At 29.3% G+C, this 22092-nt stretch overlaps 1 protein-coding gene across 4 annotated transcripts in view; it reads left to right on the forward strand.

The window, feature by feature from the left end:
• Positions 1–22092, forward strand: part of Nep3 (Neprilysin 3) — a 105178-nt gene that overhangs the window by 45733 nt on the left and 37353 nt on the right. For all 4 annotated transcript variants that reach the window (XR_010880469.1, XM_067267986.1, XM_067267987.1 and 1 more), the window contains 5 exons: positions 256–383; positions 1217–1435; positions 12953–13069; positions 13682–13917; positions 19958–20180. Coding sequence is in view for 3 of the 4 variants with exons in the window: in XM_067267986.1 (XP_067124087.1) it covers positions 256–383; positions 1217–1435; positions 12953–13069; positions 13682–13917; positions 19958–20180 (923 nt within the window). In the remaining variant the exon portion in view is untranslated. The remainder of the gene's footprint in view (positions 1–255; positions 384–1216; positions 1436–12952; positions 13070–13681; positions 13918–19957; positions 20181–22092) is intronic.

Here is a 22092-nt window from a genome sequence, read left to right on the forward strand (position 1 = left end):
ATCTGTTTCTTATTCTTGTCACAATGAATACTACAACTTCTATAAAAATAAAAGTGAATTTTTTCTTTTCTGTTCTTAATAGCTAAATATCCTGTTTATATTAATCTTATATTTTTCAAAAAGCTATTTTTCTTTCAGTTTGTATCATTGCATAGTAGAATGTCATGTATATTTTTAATAACTTTCATTAACATTTTAGTATAAATGGAAAACATTGCTAATTTTCATTAATTTTAATTATCATTTACATTTCAGAAAGTAACAAATCAGAGTTTAAAAGTGAATCTGAAAGAAAAGCTCGCACTTATTATTTTTCTTGTCTTGATAAAAATGAGACAATCGAACAACTTGGTGCTAAACCAATGCTGAACTTGTTAAATCAGGTAAGAATTTCATTTCTAAATATTTTAAATTTATTCATTCAGTTTAATATAATCTAATGTATAAAATCTAACCACTACTTACCTAACAACATTATTTTAACCAAATGTATTACATTTATTTACCTCTAAATGAAATAGAACATAATTCACCTATACACAGTGGGGTGTGACCACTTAATCCTCTTGCAGACCTTGCAACCGGTGCTGTCAAAGTTTGTACGCGAACGTTTTCGGCCTCTTACTAGGTCCTTCTTCAAGCTATACTCTCTTTTTTCAACCATTATATCGAGAATATCCACTTTATTCGAAAAATAAAGATAAAAGATAAAAATAAAGATAAAAATTCAAATTATCAAATTCGATAATTCGAATTTTTATCCAGAAAGTGGATATTCTTTGATACAACGGTCGAAAAAAGAGAGTGTAGCTTGAAGAAGGACCTAGTGAGGGGTCGAAAACGTTCGCGTATAACTTTGACAGCACCGGTTACAAGGTTTGCAAGAGGATTAAGTGAAATAGAGCATATTCTGATATTCCAAAAGATATACAAGGTATAATCAAAAAGTCCTCATGCTGACTTAATATAAAAAAACAAAGATAGTAAAAAACAAATTAAAGCTAGTTTTAAAAATCAAATGAACTTGACTTTACTGTAGGTGCAGTAAAGTCAAGTTCATCACTAGCAGTTTCAATATTTTTAGAAAATTCGATTTGAAGCATGTGAAGAAACATTGTTTTGGTGATTTTCCATTGAAAATCACCAAAACAATGTTTATATGTAATGACAGTGTAACAATGAAATATATAATATTTTTCTTTAAATTCAAATATAGACTGGAGGTTGGAATATTAGTGATAGTTTTGATGTTCAAAATTGGAATTTTGAAGAAGCACTTCAAGCAATGCATAATTTGTTTAATCGAGGTGGCTTATTTACCTGGGGAGTTGGAGAAGATGAACGTAATTCTTCCAATAATATTATTCAAGTAGATCAAGGTGGACTTGGTCTTCCAACAAAAGATTATTATATAAACAAAACTGAAGATGATCCAGTAAGTAAATTAGAATTTATATACAGTAGATTTATTCTTTTATAACGTAATTGGTTCCTAGAAAATAGTTATTAAATGAGTTATGAAATTTTCCATAGGCTTAATATAATAAATTGAAGTTCTATTTCTGGAAATGTGATTAAATTATGAAAAAACTCATTAAAATAGACAAAAAAAACTATTCACAAAGACTATTGTAGTATAGTATAGTACTATGTACTTTAGTTTTTTTAATAGTACTATAATGTAGCGTTTTATATGATCATAACAGGAAATCCATAAAAGAAGATATCAAAACAAAAATATTGTATAAATATGATTTTGTAACATACTGTGTGATGCAAAAGGCGGGTTACACAAGTTAGGATTCAAGTTCCAGGCCTGGATTTTATGGAAACCAAAAAATAATATTAATGATAATCCAAAAAAACACATATGAGTATAAATTCACAATAAAATATTTATTCAATTGATCAATAGTGAAAGTAATAACAAACAATGGTTAATTATAACAAATGTTAGGATATATTTCAAATATTCAAAAATCCGACAATAAAATAAATAATTAAATAAATTCTACAATTAGATACAAATCAAATTAAATAAAGTTAAATCAATTCAAATCTCCACCCACAAAAAGAATACTCAAAGTAGACGTTTCCCGCTGATTGCTGTCGGAAGCTACACCACCCAGCTGAATAGATGGAGCATCTTTTTATCTGGTTCTATGTGTAGCTCCGCACTGCCCTATTTACATTTGTTTACATCACAGGATCAGCCATCGATGCAAATTAGTATCTTTGAGCGATCTTTGAGTTTTTCTTTTTGAATTTTTGCACAACAAGGGTTTAGGAGTTTGTCCTTAAAAAAAAGACTCCCATAAGTAAAATAATTGTAACTAAACATAACTCCCAAAAACATAAAATAATGATCGGACATTGACTCCTTACAATTTATAAAATATTATATACCTAATTCTCAATGAAATCAATTATGGTAGATTTGTTCCATGTAAAACTGAAAAAATGTAATTTGAGATTACATGGAAAATAGAGAATTAGGTTTCAGGGCTCCCTTTTTTTTAGTAACCAATATCATTTTATATTGGTTAATATTGGTTAGTATAATGAAAATGAAATCTCATTTAATATTTTCTTTGTTTGTTGATAAAAAAACAATTTTTCTTTTCTTTTCTAATTGAAAATATTGTTGTTTCCATTACTAAAATTTTTTATCCATCTTTTTTAGTTGTTTTACTGACAACATTGACAATTTTAATAAAATCCATTATCAAAGCTTGTTTTTTATTTCTATTTAATTCTTTACAAATTTTATGATATTGAGCTATATAAAACAAAACGTTGTTGCATTTTTCTGACCATGTTAACTGAAATTGCACAATTTGAGTACCATGTAAATTGAGGGTTAGGCGCACATAATATGCGAAGAATTTTTGAGAGTTTACAATTTGTTATATTTATTTATTGATGTGGAGTGTTAGCGAAGAATTGTGTTCATTCTTGAAATCTGTTTAATTGATTTTGATAAAACTTTGCCATTCTCCATTAATTACTATGAAGAATCCAAAAATGATATTAAAAATGGGGGTTCCTGACTTTGTTTTTGAGATACTAGATCCTAACAGTTGCATGATGCACATCTGTGTGTCCTATAGATTTAAGTTTGTTCTGAAAATTTGATGGGCTGATTTTGATAAAACTTTGCCATTCATTGCAATGAAGAATCAAAAAATGTAATAAATGTAAATATAGAAATTAGGCATCCATGAATGTAAAGTGGAGCCAAAGTGACAATGTCTGTGCTCATTTAGCTAGCCTAATGAAATTTAGGGGTCAAATAAAAAAAAAGCATTGCATGCACCTAACAGATAATAGATGCAAAAAATGAACAGCAATTGCATTAAAAGCAATTGAAGCAAATTGCTTTTAATTTTGGTTTTATTTGTATATGTAGGTGATCGGCTGAGGGGAGTGCTTTTCAGGAGGTCTTTTATGGGAAACTGGCCTCTACTTAGGTGTTGCTAACATGAAGAAAACCTGGAAAACTTCACATAGCCAGTCTGTTGGCCATGCACAAATTCACAACCAACAACCAGTGTTCAGTGGTTTTATCCGCTTAGTTGCTGGTGGACATTGGCATTGATTTCTTTGTTTTTGGATCACCTCTCCATGTTGTAAAGTATAAGGATTGTCTCTGTGTGCCTGGCTAGTGCAGAAATCTCCTGTGGCCAGGTACAAGGTACAAGCAGAGTACAAGGATTGCATCTCCTGTGACCAGCAGATGTAAAGATAGCCTCTTTCGTGAAGGAAAGTGCAAAGCTTGTTTTTCCTCAGCTGTCAGGTACAAGGATTGCCTTTTCTGTGTCTAACAAGTGCAAGGATCACTTCCTTCTTTGCGTCTCCATCTCTTTCTCTCACGATACAACAAAGTTATGCAATATCCTACTTTTATATTATCCTTACATGTACTATACAGTTCAAGTAAGTTAATTATTGTGTCAGTTGAAACATTAGATCATAATAGATAATCATTGTTCAAGTATTGGTAAAAGTTAATATAAAAAAAATTCTCTTTTTCCTATGTTTAAATGATAGATTAGTGTCTATAATAAATCAAATTGTTTTTATTAAAGCATATTGTTATTATTTATGTGATCCACATTATATCAATACGGTAGCAAAGCTTGATTTGTTGATTCTGTAATTAGTGCTTTATTAGAGTGAACAGAAGTTGACAGTGGAATTATTATTTGCTAAACTGATATACTGAAAAAGAAATAGCATGGAATATTACAGGATTGAAAAACTTTGAGTTATCAATAATTGGAATATCTGGAAATTTGTAATAAGAAATCTACTATGTGGAACTGAGAGAGCAAACAAAATTTGCAATAGTGAAATGATAAAGCCAGAACTTTCCTGATAAGCATCTTGTTTTTGAGAGTTAATGCAGTAGATAGCATTAACTGTCAAAAACAAGCAGCTTATCAGGCAAATCTTATAATGTAAGACAAGGCAGATTATTTAGCAAGTCCACATCAAGATGTTATCTGAAGGAAGGCAAACAACTTTTTAAACATGCAACTTACCCTCAATCCCTAAATTTTCACTAATTTTTCTCCAAATTATGTTTTTCAAATATTTTCAATGATAGTCTATAGAATTGACATTCTATAAAGATTTATATTGTGTAATCAGTTTGATAAAATGAGCTTCCAAAACAATATTCTTATAGACCACCATCTTTCTGTGTCACTATATTCAACACTTCTAATTTGGTGGCACTTGCAACTGTGGGATCAAGTGATCTAATCACAGTTTGATATCAAAACAAAATGAAAATTTTTGAAATTTTGATGTTTTGATCAAAAGAGGTCATGACAAGTGGAGAAGGGGTCATATGGGTGCATGAACCCAGTATGAAAAAGAACTTTTCTACACACAATAAACTCCATTTATTGAAAAAGAAATGTCCTTACAATACTTATTGCTTAAGCAATTGAAATAACTTGATGCCCCCTGAACAGAAAGTAAACGAGCAAAAGAGCAGAGTACAAAGAATCAACTATTCATTGACAAGATACTGAAAAATTGCAAGTGAAGAACAAATTTACACGTAGTCTGGATAGATTACAGGAAAGTCTTTTATTCATTGCTATGCATTTGAATGCTTCACTGCTTGGAAATTATTAGAATTAATAACTACATTGAAGAATTTGTCAAGAATGCAATGCAAATTTGGAAAACACAACTGACAATAAATGGTGAAGAAGTAGGCCAAGTAAACATTTGCAGAGGAATATTTCAAGGGGATTCACTTTCATCTTTGTTCATTGTTATAACAATTATTCCACTGTCAATAATTTTGAAGAAAACTGGGCAAGGCTATCAACTTTGCAAACACCAACAAAGCTGTCCCATCTTTAGTACAGCTTAAATTGAAATCTCTGCTAATCACTGTCACGATCTTTAATAATGATATTGCAATTGACTTTGGACTAGGTAACTGTTCAACCTTAGTGATAAAGAGAAGAAAGCTTGCAATCAGTGAAGATATAAAAATACTGAAAGGCAATGAAATAAAGAACTTATCACCTGAAGAAAGCTACAAATACTTGAGTATTTTGCAGGCAGAAAACATCAAATACAATAAAGTGTAAAGCAAAATCAACTAAGAATATATTAAGCAGGTAAGGAAAATTTTAAAATCAAAGCTGAATGGTGGAAATAAAATTAAAGCAATAAATACCTGGGTAGTACCTTTTGATACAATATATTGCTGACATAATTGACTGGACCCAGACTGAATTTTCATTATTTAATAATGATAATTATTAATTTAAATAATGAAAATTGAGTCTGGATACATGAAAATAATGAAAATTAATCATGCCTATCCACAAAGTGATATTGACAGATTTTATTTTTCATGCTATAAAGGAAGATGACGACTGATATAGATTAAATGAAGAAGAAAAGAGGTCTATTCGAATACATAAAAGAAAGTGAAGAAGAAATACTGAAAAAGCTAAGAATGCTGCCTTACTGAAAAATAAAGAAACAAAGGAATCGTACCAAAAAGTGCAGTTAACAACATGAAGAGATAACTGGAAAAATAAAACCCTCCATAACCAATACCTTAGGAGTATTGAAGGGAAAGTTGATAATAGAAGAACTTGGGAGTGGTTAAGAAAGGGAACTTAAAGAAACAGAAGGCCTAATTCTTACAGCACAAGAACAAGTACTAAGAACAAATGCAATTAAAACACAGATTGAAAAATTACATAATTCCAAGTGTTGCCTCTGCAAAGACAGTGAAGCAACTGTTAAGTATATAATAAAGCTACTGAAAGAAGATTGCAAAAACTGACTATCTTGAATGACATAACAATATAGCAACAATGATTCACTGGAATTTTTACAGAAAGTATGATGGCTTTCGGTGTAGCAAGATTTGATATAGTCACAAGTACAGGCCTCGGAGTCGCTCACTTTTCTCACTTGTACTCACTTTTCTGAAGTATCCTCACTTTTCTCACTTTTCAGGTCATTTTCTCACTTTTCTCACTTTTTTGGTCATTTTCACGTGCTTAATTAAGATGTGGGACAAACCAAAAATAATTTTAAAGCCAAACGAATTGCCGAATTATCGGACTATCGGAATAGAATTTTTTAGAAGAAAATACGCGGCCCTGAGCAGACTCAAAATTGCAACTGCCCGCTCAGTGTCGTTAGGTTATAGGAAACAAAAATTTATTTAACGTATTTAAAAAAATCTTTTATGCACTTAAAAAATCCCTCTCATTACAAATTCAGAAGCCAGTGTTGAGTAAAGTTATGTACTCATGCCATATTTTCATTATTCGCCAAAATCTACCTTATCCGAATTGCATTTCCTTCTACAGAGTTTAAAAATAAGTATTCTAAGCATCCCTGCGGTTTTGGCTGTTTTCTAAGAAAATCACTAAAGTCCTTTTGCAGGGGAAAACACATTACGCAGAGGGATTAATCTCTCAAGCTGACAACACTGCTGCCGCTTTTAAATTCAAAATATATAATTATTAAAATTAACACGAGATAGTAGCGTAACCTCCTACCACTAAAAAAGATTTCGTTTCTGACCATTTAGTTATCCTGGTTATAGCCCAATAATTTGGCAGATTATTTGGTTTTAATTAACAATCGGGTTATGGAGTTGTCGTTTACAAAAATATTTTTTTACTTGATTTATCTTTAAATAATTTCATAAACTTGAGTTTAATAAAATTACTTTAATGATTTCATAGCATATTGTTAACGTTAAATCACATCTACATCTTCCCATAAATGTATGTTTAAATTGACTACAAGTATAATTATTCCATATAGTAAGTGTTATTTTCATAAAATGTGTGATTACTTTGCTTGTGAAATATCCATTTTTTAATCTTCTCTTATGCCGATTATAATTGTGCATTAATTGAGAGACTAAAAAAGTAAACGAAAATGTAAATTCATATTTACATATAAAATTTACCAAATAAATTAAAATATTCGAAGTGTTGTAAAAAGTACAACACGTAATTGCTTGTGAGAAAGATTTTCACACGCTTCCCAAAGGTTAACAACTTTGCAACGATGTTGGTTTTTATTCATCTGCAGGAAAAAGTTCCTTTTTATTTATGAAATCATTAATAAAATATTATTTTACTTATATTATTTGGAGTACTGTATATTTATTTCAGATTTATTATTTTATTTTGAAATCAATATTTACACATCTCGAAGCATTAAAAAATAAACAGTTTCTGATAATGATAAATATCCGAGAATAGCCAAATTAGTGAAATCAGCATCGAAAATCCCGTTCCCATGAAAGAGAGGATCAATTTTATGCCGGGCACTTTCTCCTGATAGAGCATCAGTGTTGGAAAGAATGCTTAATTCACTTTTGATTGTTAAGGAGGGACTGAACATGTATGACCAAAGCCCACACCTTGTACCTATTACAAAGGACGACTGAAGTTAGCTTCCTCGGTGCATAGAAATTATCAAGAACGATTGGAAAATGAAAAGAAGTTAAAAGAATAAGAGAAACGGAAAAAAGAGCACAGAAATGTTTTGAAGAACAACAAAAGAAAGCTGTTCGTAACATGAAGATTATGGAACTGCAACTGAGTTTAAACCAGAAAAATGTAGAAGAAAATGAAATACATGCGACAGTCCAAGTTTTGTTAGAAGCAGCAAACAAAAAAACTGGAGAAGGCTATTAACAGCAAGAACATGAATGAAGTACAAGCAGCACGTGTGATGCTTATTAGTGTTAAGTGTTCAAAAGCAAGAGGAAGCGAAAAAGAAGGAAGCTGATAACATGCAGAATAATCTTAATAAAAGAACATCATCTTTCATGACTGATTATTTACAGAAGCCAAAGACTTTTCAAGTATTCATGGTTTACTTGAAATACAGAAGCCACTGGTTATCGGGAGACAGAAAAAAAACGCGATATAACCGAGTAATAAAAATTCTGGGCTTTTACTGAACAGATTATACATGCTATGGAATCGCTATTCTTTCATCAGCAAGTGTTTCTGATATAAAATAAGCTTAGTTTTTCAATCCTGAATTTTATTCGTAGGTTATATCGAATTAATTGACGTTTACGTAAACATCGAAACCATGAACGCCCATTTAGCATTATTGTTTCTTTAACAATGACATTGAAAGACAAATACTGTCGATATAAAAACAAAACATCAATTGCGATTTTATTATACAGTACTATATAAATCGCTTATTAGAAATTCGTGTAGTTTATATTTTTCAATAAAAATTATAAATGCTGTAATTGAAAATTTAAAAAAATAAATATTGAATATATAATAGAACATCAAAACTTATAAAATTAGAGTAAAAATTCTCTAAAAAGCAAAATAAAGTTACTACTGTATAAAAATTTTAAAGTTTTCGTTCAGAATTAGAGAGATCTTTTCCTTACACATTATGCGGTGAATTCGAAATTTCACACCTTTATGTGAATTGACGCAATACCGTTAATTCACATAAAGGTATGAAATTTCGAATTCACAGAAACTTGTAAATGAGGAGACTGTACTTAAAACTAATAAATAAACAACTTTTATATCAAAAGGAAACAAATGACAATCGATCTATCCACCTGTTCTGCATATTTAGCTCTTTCTCGTATTTCGTTGCAAATAGAAATTCAGTGGCAATTGGTAATTTAAAATTAATTGACTCAAATGCTTTTAAAATTTGGGGGACCAAAAAAACGCGATATAACGAGTGGCTACTATATTACAGTATATACAGAAATTTTTAAAATGTGTTTAACCATAACAGAATAAAAAGAAAATAACAATTTTTACCGCTATTTTGCTGAGTTTTCCTTCTGTGTTTTCACTTTGTTTTGTCACTATTGCACTCACTTTTTATTCACTTTTTTCTGTATTTCAACTCACTTTTCTCACTTTTTCAAAGGGGAAATAGCGCTCCTAGGCCTGCAAGTAGAAAAATGTTGTTGAAAATGAGGAATAAAATTTCAATTTTACAAATTTAAATTATTCTATTTTCAATGCAAAACTTAGTTAATCCAGCTCTATTATTTGATTATTATCAGACTAGAACTAGAACTTATTTAATTACACAGATATTGCATAATTTTAACTACAGGATGGTGGCTTGTAGTTCCCCATGTAACAAAATGGGGGCATTAATAAACAGTTTATATACACTTCTTTTATATTTTATACTTACTATAGCTAGATATATACATATATACAACAAAAATTCTATCACGAATATAAATGTACAAACATATGACCTAGATTTATAAACATAACAGAAGTCTTACACATGCAGTACTACACACTGTACAATATTTCTATGCAAGCTGATCACTTTCAATCAAAATGTTTGTCTTCATTTGGGAAACTAATTTTTCAAATCTTCAGTTTTATCATCAAGTTCAAAGTTTTGATTAACATTTGCTATTTGCACCTGACACAACTCCAATGAAAGTGGATTGCACATATGGTCCAGCTCCTAGCTCTTTGTCGATCTTCACAACTACCTAGGCTTGTCATCTCGCTTCTTCTCCTGAAAACACACACCCAGGATGATCTCCACCAAAAAGATAAGATTTCTCTCCTTGTCGTGTCTATGCTCTCCAGAAACAGAAATGTCACCTGACCAATCCAGATTTGGCCCCCTGCCATTCCATTGTTATAGTGACCAACCACACATCCAGGGTACACTGACCAGTAATATGGAAAGGAGAAATGTAAAAGATGAACCAGGGAATAAATGAAAAAGAAATACAATATATATATATTGCTTCTCTCCTCCCTTCTTGTATGTGTATAGTATATATATATATATATACAGGTATACCTCGTCTTACGTCGGTAATTGGTTCCAGGAGAGGCGACGTAAGTTGAATTTACTTGTGTAGTTATGACGTAAGTCGTAGTTTTGACTTACGTCATAACTAAACACCAATAATGGAGGAAACGCCAATAATGAGCACTTAAAGACCACTAAATAAGATGACAACACAGAAACACAGATGTTTTCATGCTTCATTCTCTAGGATTTATGATGATTATATTTACATCTACTGTAAATGTACATATTTTAATATGATTTTATGTGCTTTTAACGCTTTTCTAGTGATATTACGACTTCAGTATTTCTGGTAAATGGATGTAAAGTCGAATAGAATGACTTAAAACTTAATTCTTTTATTTTTCCATATACTTTTTTGACAAACGACGTATAATCGGAAATGACGTAACTCGAGAGCGACATAACTCGAGGTATACCTGTATGTATGTATGTATGTATATATATATATATATATATATATATATATATGTTTACAGTAAAAATCCGTTTTTAGTGAAAACGCGTTTTAACTAGTTGAAACTAGTTTTTACTGGATGTCATTGTTAAAACTAGAATTTACTGCTAGTCAAGTTTTTGTCTAGTTAAAACTAGTTTTAACTAGACAAAACGGGTTTTAACAAAGTGGCTTAGTAAAAACTGTTTCGACCAAGGTCATTCAGCTAACACGTTCCTATAGTGTATGATGAATTTCGTATCGCTTTAACCCTTTTCCCCTGACATCTTGTTTACGTTTATTTTGCGATCCCTCCTAAGGCAATATAGGTCAGTCAGGTGATATTATTTTAAAAGTTCACCAAAAATCAAATTATCATTATATCTATATGAAAAAAATCACTTACATTTATTAATATCTTTAGTTTTAAATACGATATTTTTCAATGCATTTTATTAGAAAAATTTATAAGAAAAAAAAATAATATATATCAGAACTGACACATAAACTTGATAATTTGTAACATTTTGTGAAAATTAACATTGTCTAGTTCAGTGGCATAGCGTGGGTGTCAGCTGCCCGGGGCGGAAGAAAATTTCGCCACCCCTTATTTAGGTATCTCAATTTAAAAGACTAAAATATACAGTAATTCTAAAGAACTTTTCAGCAAGAACAATCATCATTATTGTGTATTGTACAGGTTCAAATTTTTACAAGATATTATTATTTACTGTGAAATTTTGCCGTCCCCTAAACGTGCCGCTTGGGGCGGGCCGCCCCTGCTGCCCCCACTACACTACGCTACTGGTCTAGTTACATAGTTGTTTGCTGGCACTGAGCCAGAAAGACGTAGAATATTGTTTTGTACAATTCGATATAACACTTATGCATGTATACGTATTATTATTGTTGTGAAATTATCGCACATTATATCAAACATTTGTTTGAAATCAAAATTTTATACTGCTATCAACTAATATAATGAATTATTATACTTTATTCACTTCATATCGAACGAGATTATATCTGTTGTTAATAAATTTTACAAAAATCGATATTTACCAAAGTAATGATGAATCGGTACCCTCGAAGTTTTGCTTAAAAAGCCAGGGTACCGGTTGATCGGTACCCTGGCTTTCAGGGACAAAGGGTTAATTAATGTTAATAACACAGATGTGTGACCAATATTTTCAATAAATATCGTATTAAATAATACGAATGTTTTAATCCCAATTATCACTTTATTTATTTTCCCCAAACATTTATGTAGCTAAAATTAGTTTTAACTAATGTTAAAAGTTAAAAAGTTAATGTTTGATTTTAGTTTTATCTAAAATCAAAACATGTACAGTAGTAAATTCTAGTTTTAACTAGACAAAACTGGTTATAACAATGACCTCCAGTAAAAACTAGTTTCAACTAGTTAAAACGCATTGTCACTAAAAACGGGTTTTTACTGTAACATATATACTATACCAGTGATTCTCAAAGTGGGGGTCGTGAAAAATATTTGGGGGTCGCTGAAAAATTGATGCCAGATCAATTTTTTCAAATATTTTATAAATTTACTATGGATTCATGTTTAGAAATAATAGAAATAAAAAATATATAAAATAATTTTTACTTAAATAAATTGCACATATAAATAATATTTAAATACGAGCCTAACCCCCTCCCTCCGGGATGTTTTTCGACACATACTTATTCTTCGGGGGTTCTTTGAAATTTTTAAGTGCAGAAGGGGGGTCGCGGTCCAAAAAGTTTGAGAAACACTGTACTATACTATACACACACAGGAAGGGAGAGAGAAAACAAATATAACATAAAACATGGTGTAGTAACACCACAGGCTTAACCATCTATCTTTAGTTTAAATTACATAATATCTGTGTAATTAGTTAGCCAATTCTAGCCTGATAGTTAATCTAGATCTATTATTTGATTACTAGTAGGCTATAACTTTGGCTTGGTTTTATATATATCATGTCAAGGAAAAATTTAATGTCCATTAAATGACATAAAATTATTTTCTCCCTGATTTTCTAAAAAAAATTTATGTCATTGTTATTTATGTCATTAAAATCATAATCTATGTAAATATTACATTTTATATTTAGTAATAATTAATATAAATTTTTATTTTCCATTATGATTTAGGTTTTGAATGCTTATTTAACTTACATGACAAAGGTTGGAGTGTTATTAGGTGGTGAAGAAAATGCAACACGAAGACAAATGAAAGAAGTTATTAAATTTGAAACCAAGTTAGCCATGGTAAAAAAATAAGCAGTTATAATTTATTTTTTAGCAAAGCCCATTATTTATTTAGTTAAAAAATGTATTTGCCAGAATTGTAAGAAAAAAGCTGGTGAGGACTCTTGAACAGGAGATTAAAGGGATCTTTACGAAGTTCAATAATTTTCAATTATACTACAATACAAAATTTAAATAATAACAAAAGCTTAGAAGATTAGTTTTATTGAATTATGAGAAATTTTTCTGTTTAAAACAGTATTTCTTTAAAACCACTAAAACACTTTAGCACTAAATTAAAATTGTGTGTCGCACCATATTTTATTATGACATTTTATTAAAAAATAATTTTTATAAAAAGGCAAATGGTTTAATTTTGTAAAGATGACTTTTTTAAAAAGTTCATCTTTTCAAAATTATTAACCAGTAGTTTCATGGATTGTAGTCATTTTGATTTCATTTCAGAATATAGATTTAAGTGAGATCAGTATGACTGTGAAAATAAATTTATTTTTTAAAACTTACTTAATTTGAACTTATTTATTAACATCAATAGATATTATTTTTTATAAATTATAAAGTAGACTTGTTTTTATATTATAACTTTTTAAAATGACTAATAATTTTAAATAGATAACTATTCCGGCAGAAGAGCGAAGAGATGATGAGCAGCTTTACAATAAGATGACAATTGCTCAGCTACAAGTATTAGCTCCTGTTATTAATTGGCTAAAATATTTCAATTTTGCTTTTGCTTCCGTTGATCGAAAACTTAGCGCAGAGGAAGAAGTTGTAGTATATGCTCCACAATACCTTGGAAATATGTCTTCTCTTGTTATAGATTATTTATCATCAGTTCAAGGGAAAATGTAAGTGTATAATTGATAATAAAAAGATTTAGTACTAGAAATTTTACATAATACACAATAATATTATTAAAATTAAGAATAGTGATGAGTTAATTTGAATGAAAGTAACCAAATCACTCAATTATTTAAATATTTTGAATCTTTTTGAGAATTAGTTTGTAACAGTTTTTATTTGCAGGACACAACAAATGTGAATGAATAAATAAAATATGATTATGTGAAATAGGACTCTGTTGAGAAATGACAGTTAAGACAACAATTGTAAATTCAACATAATCCATCATTCATTTGCAGACAATATGCAAAAACCTTTCTATGTATACATTAATTGTTCTACTCCTTTTTCATCTAATATTGCATAGTATAGGAGATAGAATGACACATGGAACTTTCCACTCAGAAAAACTGGTTTTTATTAGAAGCCAGTCTAGTAATGCTCTACAGTGAGAGGAAAAAATCTCAACCAGAAGTAGGGAGCATTCAATGTAAATGCATAAAATAGGGCATAAGCATTTCTGATTTATTTCCATGGTGAATAGTTGATAATAGTTTAACTTTTCAAGCATATTTACTTAAAATAACTTACCAGTATTTAAGATAATTATTAAATAGATAATTTTAAAATAATTGATCATTTAATAATTTTATAAATTAAAGTGATATATTTAACTACTTTCAAAAATGATTTATTAATTTAAATATTACATTATTAATAATGGAATTTTAAAAATAGTGTAAGAACTTCCTGATTCTCACAATAAGAACTTAAAAGTTCTTATTGTGAGAATCAGGAATTAAGGGAGATATTTTAACGAATTTGTTGAAATAATATTTTATAATTATTTTTGATAGAAAAATGATCTATCAGAGTTAAAGGAAGTATTTCCTTTGACTCACGGAGAAAAACAGTTTAGTTCTTCTGAAAGTGATAGTTCAAGTGCAATGTCTCACTCCTCTATCCGCCAGACTGCCTGACTTCTGTCATACATTGAAGCATGGTATGATCTACCAATGAGTATATTGGATGAGATTTAGCATAAAAGGTGAGAGATCACCTTCCAACTTGCTCTCATTTTGATACTCTCATTCAGTGATCAAGGCTTGAGCCACTGTTCTTGTTTTGGTGCCCTTGCTGAATGCCCAATGTTTTAGTCATCCCTCTCCCAGTTTTCCAACATCTGTGTTTCCAAGGATTCTCAACTCTTCACCACAGATGTATGTGAACGTTAGATAATATGATATTGTTATGTAAATTCTCTCTCCAGTCTAGTGTAAGGTATTAGAAGTCCTCTCATTTGTATTCATATTGATACTTCTTATTTTGTTCTTATTTTAATTTAATGTACTCTTTTATGTATAAATGATAATTATAGTTATGTTTTAATAAATAGACAGATATACTCCTAACTTATCATATTTGTCAGTTGATTTTATGCCTAACTTCCATTGTCAGCCCACATAAACCACAAATCTCATGTCATTTAATGTATCTTGTAAACCCTCCTAAAATTCCAGTCAAGTTTAAACATATCTTTAACCACTTGGAAGATAAGATAGATAAATTTGCGAGTTAGGATGTGAGTAAAATTTATCCTAACTGGCGTCAGGACAGACAAGGAAAGATTTAAGTAAAGAATTTAAGTAAAGAAAGATTTTACAAATCCTTACTTAAATTTCCATCCTGTATGGGGATGTCATGTATGTGGAATGGGGTTAACTTGAAATCTCCTCTCGTCACATTACGTTTTATGTGTAAAATGTAAACACATTTTAGCATTAAACATCCAAGAAATTGCAAGAATTTATGTTAACAATGGAAGTGAAAATTTACATAGTAATCATTATTATTATAGTATCATTATTTTTATTAAGAAAAACATATTTAAAACTATAAAGATTATCACTATTATAGTTTTAAACAGTTACTTTAAGCAGTGATTAATTTATTCAGATTAATGGCCAGTTTCATTAACCTTTATGAAAAGTTAACAGAGGAATTAAACTTGCTTAACAGCTGAAAATTTTTCATCAAACATTAATGCTAATGAATCATTAAACTTGTCATTATTTTAAAGATATGATTTTGGAGCATTAAGTCTCTAATGGCTTATTAAATTAAAATCAAGACAGTGGATTACAAAAAGTTTAATACAGATCTGGTGTATTGAGTATGTTAAAAATATAGGACTTTAAAAAACTGTTTTTATTATGTACTGTTCAGACAAAGAAATTTTGAACTTTTGGATGGTAATTGCTTCATTGTTCTTTTAATAATACAGTAAGACCCCGCTTAACATGTGGGATACGTTCCTAGACAACAAAGCACTAAATGAAACAGTATTAAATGAGGTCATTTTAACACAGAGTAAATAGGGAAAGAAGAATATATGACCAAAAGTAAACAGATTTTACTTTAATTTTAAGTTATTTTATATTAATTTGCATAATAATATATGTTACATAACATATAAACATATGCAGATAGAAATGTAAAGTTCATTTTTTGTGATGAAGGTTCTGGCTCTTCTGAAATTCTTGCTTTTTTGTGATAAAGTCATGTAGTTTCATTTGTTGCTTTTTTCTCTTTCCTTAAGCAAATGTCGGTTAGCAAGAGATCTCATCCAAAATGCCTCGTCTTGCTTTTGCACTCCTTTCAAAATCTGGATCATTTGCTACAATTTGATCAACGATTTGATTTCGGTTATTGTTATCAAACTTTTACTAAGGAAATCTGTAGAGAAATTCGTTGGATTCTTTGTTTTCAGAATCACTATTTTTCAGTTCTACATGAATTCCTTGTTCTGCCTGTACTTGAAGGTCATTATTGGTAAAGTTTTCACCAGAAACCTGCAGTAATTCCTCAATACCTGCTCGTCTACATCTCCTAGTCCTGCTGTATCGATTAGGTTGACAATTTGGTCAACTTAACGATACAGCGACAGGCTCTCTAGGTTGAGAATTCTTCGATACCTTCAGCTATAACTTCTTCCACACTTCATGCGTGCATTCATCAGTTAATTCTTGCCAAGCAAAGTTGATATTGCCTATGGCATCTGTGATGTTATATTTTTTCCAAAATTGCACCAAAAAAACATAGATTTAAGGAAAGAACAGCGCTACAACGAATTGTCACCTTTTGTTGATTAGTTTGTGTTTGAGAATAATCGTATTATATACGAACCAATGAAATGCCAAAATAATTTGAATTATTGTAAATTTTGAGCTGCTTTTCTAGGCTTCGAGCAGACTGCGTTATATTTAATCAGCGTTAATTCAGGCAGCGTTAAGTGGGGTCTTACTGTACTTACATTTGAGTTAAAATCAGATGCAAGCTAATCTTTTTGTTTAGTTGTAACACCATCTATTTGTATATTTTCAATTATATTTTTATATTTTTAAATCAAATGAATAAAAAAAATTCTCTAAATCTGTATAATTTGAAGTTCTTTCTTGTTTCAATTTTAGTTTAGCCACATTACATATGCTACCCAACTAGTCATGAAAGATGTTTTATGTCAAAAAGCTATGATGAACTTTTTAAGGAGCTAATCATATCTTCCAATAAAACAGCAGAGAGCCATTAAGAAATGGTTCATTAAATTGAGTTAAAGAATATTAAGTGAAATGGAATTTTATAATGAAAAATTTGTTTTTTAATGAGTCATTAGAAGTCAAAACATCAAGAGCTATTTTAATGAAGGTTGATGAAACTGTGTTTTGAGACATTATAAGTCTCATTATCAGATCTATAATTTCTATTTTATGGAACTGATGGTGTCTTCTCTATTATGTTTTATTAGAAAATGGATGAATTGATATTTTAAATTGTTTATAACAATTTTTAATTGTTAGCTATGAAAGTTGTCTTGTTAAAATTAAAAAATTCTTTTAAAATTTATTTTTATTAATTCTATTTTTATTATAAATTCTTAATATTTAAATTATTTTTGTACAAGTTATAGTGATTGTGTTCTTATCTTCGTAAAACCAAGATAGGAGTGAATTTTTTCAACTTAAACTATATGGAATGAAACTGCTATTAAAATATAATAGTTGTAGATTGAAACTTTTACTCAAAAGTTGTGTAACATACTTGAAGATGCTAGATAGTTTTTGTAAAATATTTACTTTTATTAAACTTACACTTCTCTGAAAACTGCACTTGTAATAAATCACAGTACTACTACTTATAATTTGTTTCTTTTTGTCTTGAAGAAGGTTGATTAAGATGGCTGAAAACATCTCAGAATCAAAAATTTTACTTCATTTTAAAGATCTGAGTAGTAATACTGCGGTTTATTAAATTTATTTTGACATTTTTTTATATTATACTTTGATTTTTCCATGCATTAATTATTTTTAATTTATATCTAATATTTTGTCACATTTAGATCATTTATTTGTAGAATAATGATTAGTTTTATTAAATCTATATTTGTTTAATAGATGATTTCAGTTTTCTATAAATATTTGTTATGGATTTAAATTTGATATATAATTAAATTGCAGAGTCTTCAAAACTTATGTAAGAGGTTTAAATGAAATAAAAAATAATAAATCTAATAAATTATATCACTTTTAATACATTTCTTAAATTTGCAAATTTCATAAATTAGTACAAAAGCAATCATTTTAGTTAAATGTGTTGTTTAGGTAACAACATACGATTGTTCCTTTATAAAAACATTTCCATTACAATGCTTAGTTTTCTCATACTATTTCATCATATCTGTAATTGACTTCAATTCATAACATCAATTACAGTCAGATTTGCCATAAATTTCATAACGAATCCTGAACACCAGCCCAAGTGCGTATGTGTACAAAACAAATCAAAATAAAAATGAGAAAGTGAATTCCTACTAACTCACTATTCAACTCGTGTAAAGTTTCAAGAAACATTGCGTAATCTGCCCAAAAATAGTGAAATTATATGAAAAAATTAGCCCAATATTTATAGTAGTATCACAAACTAAAAATGCATATAGTATACTTCAATTGTTGGATTTTTTCTCACAAATACTAACCTTTACAGCACAATTTCATTTATGCCAAACAATGTGCCAGATTTATCAAGCTATATTAAGACTAGTTTAATAATTATATATAAAGTAATTTCACTAGAGATAAGTTATTAGACAATCATCTCAGAATATTCTAAATTTAAATTAAAAAATTAATTTATTTCTAATTATTAAATTTACCATGAGATGGTATCCTAACTGCCTACCTCTAGTCAAATTACTTTACATCTAATTATTAAACTAGCCTTAAAATCCAACAAATTGTTTGGCATTAATTTATAATTAGATTATTTGATTTGTTGTTATACAGTTTCTTTTGTCACATTTTCTACAAAACCAATGATAGTAGTACAAGAGTCTTGATTCAAGTTTAATCCATTCTGACTACTCTGCTCATGTGGATGCAATGTTATCTGATGGAATTCTTGACAGCCATATAAATCTTAAACAGTCTGACCTAATCCCAGAAATATGGCAAGTGTAATTAAAATTCATATTTATATGTTTCTAAATAGAAAAAAAGCTTGATATCATTTAAAATCCAATAAGTGATTAAATGAGATAATTCAGTTGTAAAAACTTTTATTTAACAAAAGTTATAATTTTGGCTGTATAGTATAGAACTTCATGTATTCCATTTTTCCTGAAGGAATGTATGCAAGATGTATGCCATTGTGCTGTTACACATTGGTATGACTTGTTGAAAGGACTGTATTTTTGTTCTTTCATATCTGTAAGTTCTTTGATTTGTAACAATAAACAGTATCTTTTAAAATAGAGAGATAAAGAATTTTATAACAATTTATGACTTGTATTAAATGCTTCACTTCTCTATTGGTTTCACTTGTTCATTTAAAAATGTTTAATTTATTAAGTATAGACAAAAAATAAAATTATTATATGTGAATACCATATATGTTTAAAAACTCTTACACTATTTTGGCAGGCTCTGTAGTTTTTAATACTCCAATCATATTATAACTGATCTCTTGATCTTTTTAATGGATATATAACAGTGTACTAAGCAATTATTTGGGATGGATGCTTGTTCAGTCTCTGACTTCTTGTCTCTCAAAACCATTTCGTGATGCTTCTAAAGTTCTGCGAAAAGCATTGATTGGCTCAGAAGGTGGTGAGGCATCATGGAGGTATTGTGTTTCTGACACCAATGGGATTATTGGATTTGCTTTGGGAGCAATGTTTGTACGAGAAGTATTCCATGGTGACAGCAAAATTATGGTAAGTCTTTATTGAAATTCAAAACATCTGGAATATGGTGTATAGTGTTATAAAATAAATTATATAAATAAGTTAATACTTTTTATGATAAAAATAAGAAAAGCTAATGAAAAAATTTGGTTACTTGAAAAAGCAATTTGAATTTCTATTCTTTACAATATGTTTTCAAGATTTAATCAATTTGAGGTTTATTGTAAAACTTGAATACATTACAAAGTTGTTTTTTAAAATATTTTCATTTAATATTATAAAACTATATTAGTCTCACTGACTTGCTTGCTCATTCATTCACTCATTGACATGAAATGTTTGATTAGAAACAACCTTCTTACTTCAAAATGAAATGATATATTTGAAAGGGAACATTGATACATTACTAGAAAGATTTAAAATCTCAAAAAAAATATTTTAGACCTTATAATGTGTCAAAGTTTGATTCTCTGTAAGTTATAGAATACTATGTTGTTTGTGTGGTCAACTAATATAAACACAGTCTATTCTTAAAAATTATTTTTTCATTGATTTTCTCTGCATTGTTTCAAATTACAGCAATTTTTTTGTCTTATCATTAATCATTCTTTAAACTTTTTAAAATTTTATTTATGCAACCCTAAACAAAAATATTTTAGACACTTCTTAGTTTTAAACTTTTATATTTAGAACATAATGAAAGAAAAAAGGCAATAAATTTGTTTACAAAAATTGTTGTATATTAAACCATGACCTTTGTTAACATAGTAACATAATAAAAATGCAAATGTTTGCATTAATGTAAAAGAAATAAATACTTGAAGAAAGTATAAGTGATTAGAAAATACTTTGGATGCTGCTGTTTAGTATCATTATATCATCTTTTGCCTGTATTACTATTTGCATGTTCACACATTGTATTAATAAAGGCTTGAGCCTGACACTCATCTAGAGTGATTCCATCCTAGACTTCCTGGATTTTTGAATGTAAGCCAGTCAGTGCCTGTTAAGATCTTTTCTCCATATATTTTTAATGAAAAAAGATCTAGGCTGCTAGATGGCCAATTCACTGAATTAATGTTGTGATTTGCAAGTCATGCCCTTGTTATTTTACCATTCTGCTGGAAAATTATATTTGGGATTTTCAGTTTTTCCAAGTATGAAAGAAAGTTTTCTTTAAGGATCTGCTGATATTTTTCTGAATTTTCATTTTTCATTGGTAAAATGCAGAGTGCCAAACCTTGAGCAGTCATGAAATTCTATAATACCATAATGCAGTGACATGTGGTGACAATTTTTAAAAGGGACCAGATGTGAGAAAACCCATTTTTCATACATTATAACAATTATTACTTAATTACTCAGAAAAACTCATTTTATTTGCACATTAATTTTACTTTCCTGGCTGTGTTATATATAATGGAAGGAAAGTATGGTGATCAAAAAATGACCCTATGATTTTTACATTTTTGGATTCAGGAGACCTTGAAACATTGAGAAATGCAAAAAATTCAGGGTTCTTTCTGTATATATGGATGTTAGTGTGAGTGTGGGGGCACAATTTTGCTCACTCTCTTATACCTAATAACACCTGTGCTTTTCGTATGAATCTATGAACACTAAGTTTTTAGCTTTATGGAGGGCTTATCACACACTATTGACATTTTCAGAGTAATCACGCAGAAGTGGGTAGACACAGGTTTATTATGATGATGGTATGCATTTTGGACAGGCTTATTCATATTGTAACATAAGGACAAAAAGCAAATCGCCAATCCCATGCTTTTTGCCAAAAATTTTTTAAATTTTGCAGTGGGGTTTGTATATTGGGGGGTCAATGCTATTAAATTTTGGTGGTTAAAGTGTAAGTTTTATTTTCTCAACTTGAAGTTGAGTTAACATCAAATCTTTTACACACAATAATTAGGGGCATTCAGAAAGT

The sequence above is a fragment of the Centruroides vittatus genome, unplaced genomic scaffold (genome assembly GCF_030686945.1).
Source record: "Centruroides vittatus isolate TY-2023 unplaced genomic scaffold, ASM3068694v2 contig_3127, whole genome shotgun sequence".
Classification (NCBI taxonomy): domain Eukaryota; kingdom Metazoa; phylum Arthropoda; class Arachnida; order Scorpiones; family Buthidae; genus Centruroides; species Centruroides vittatus.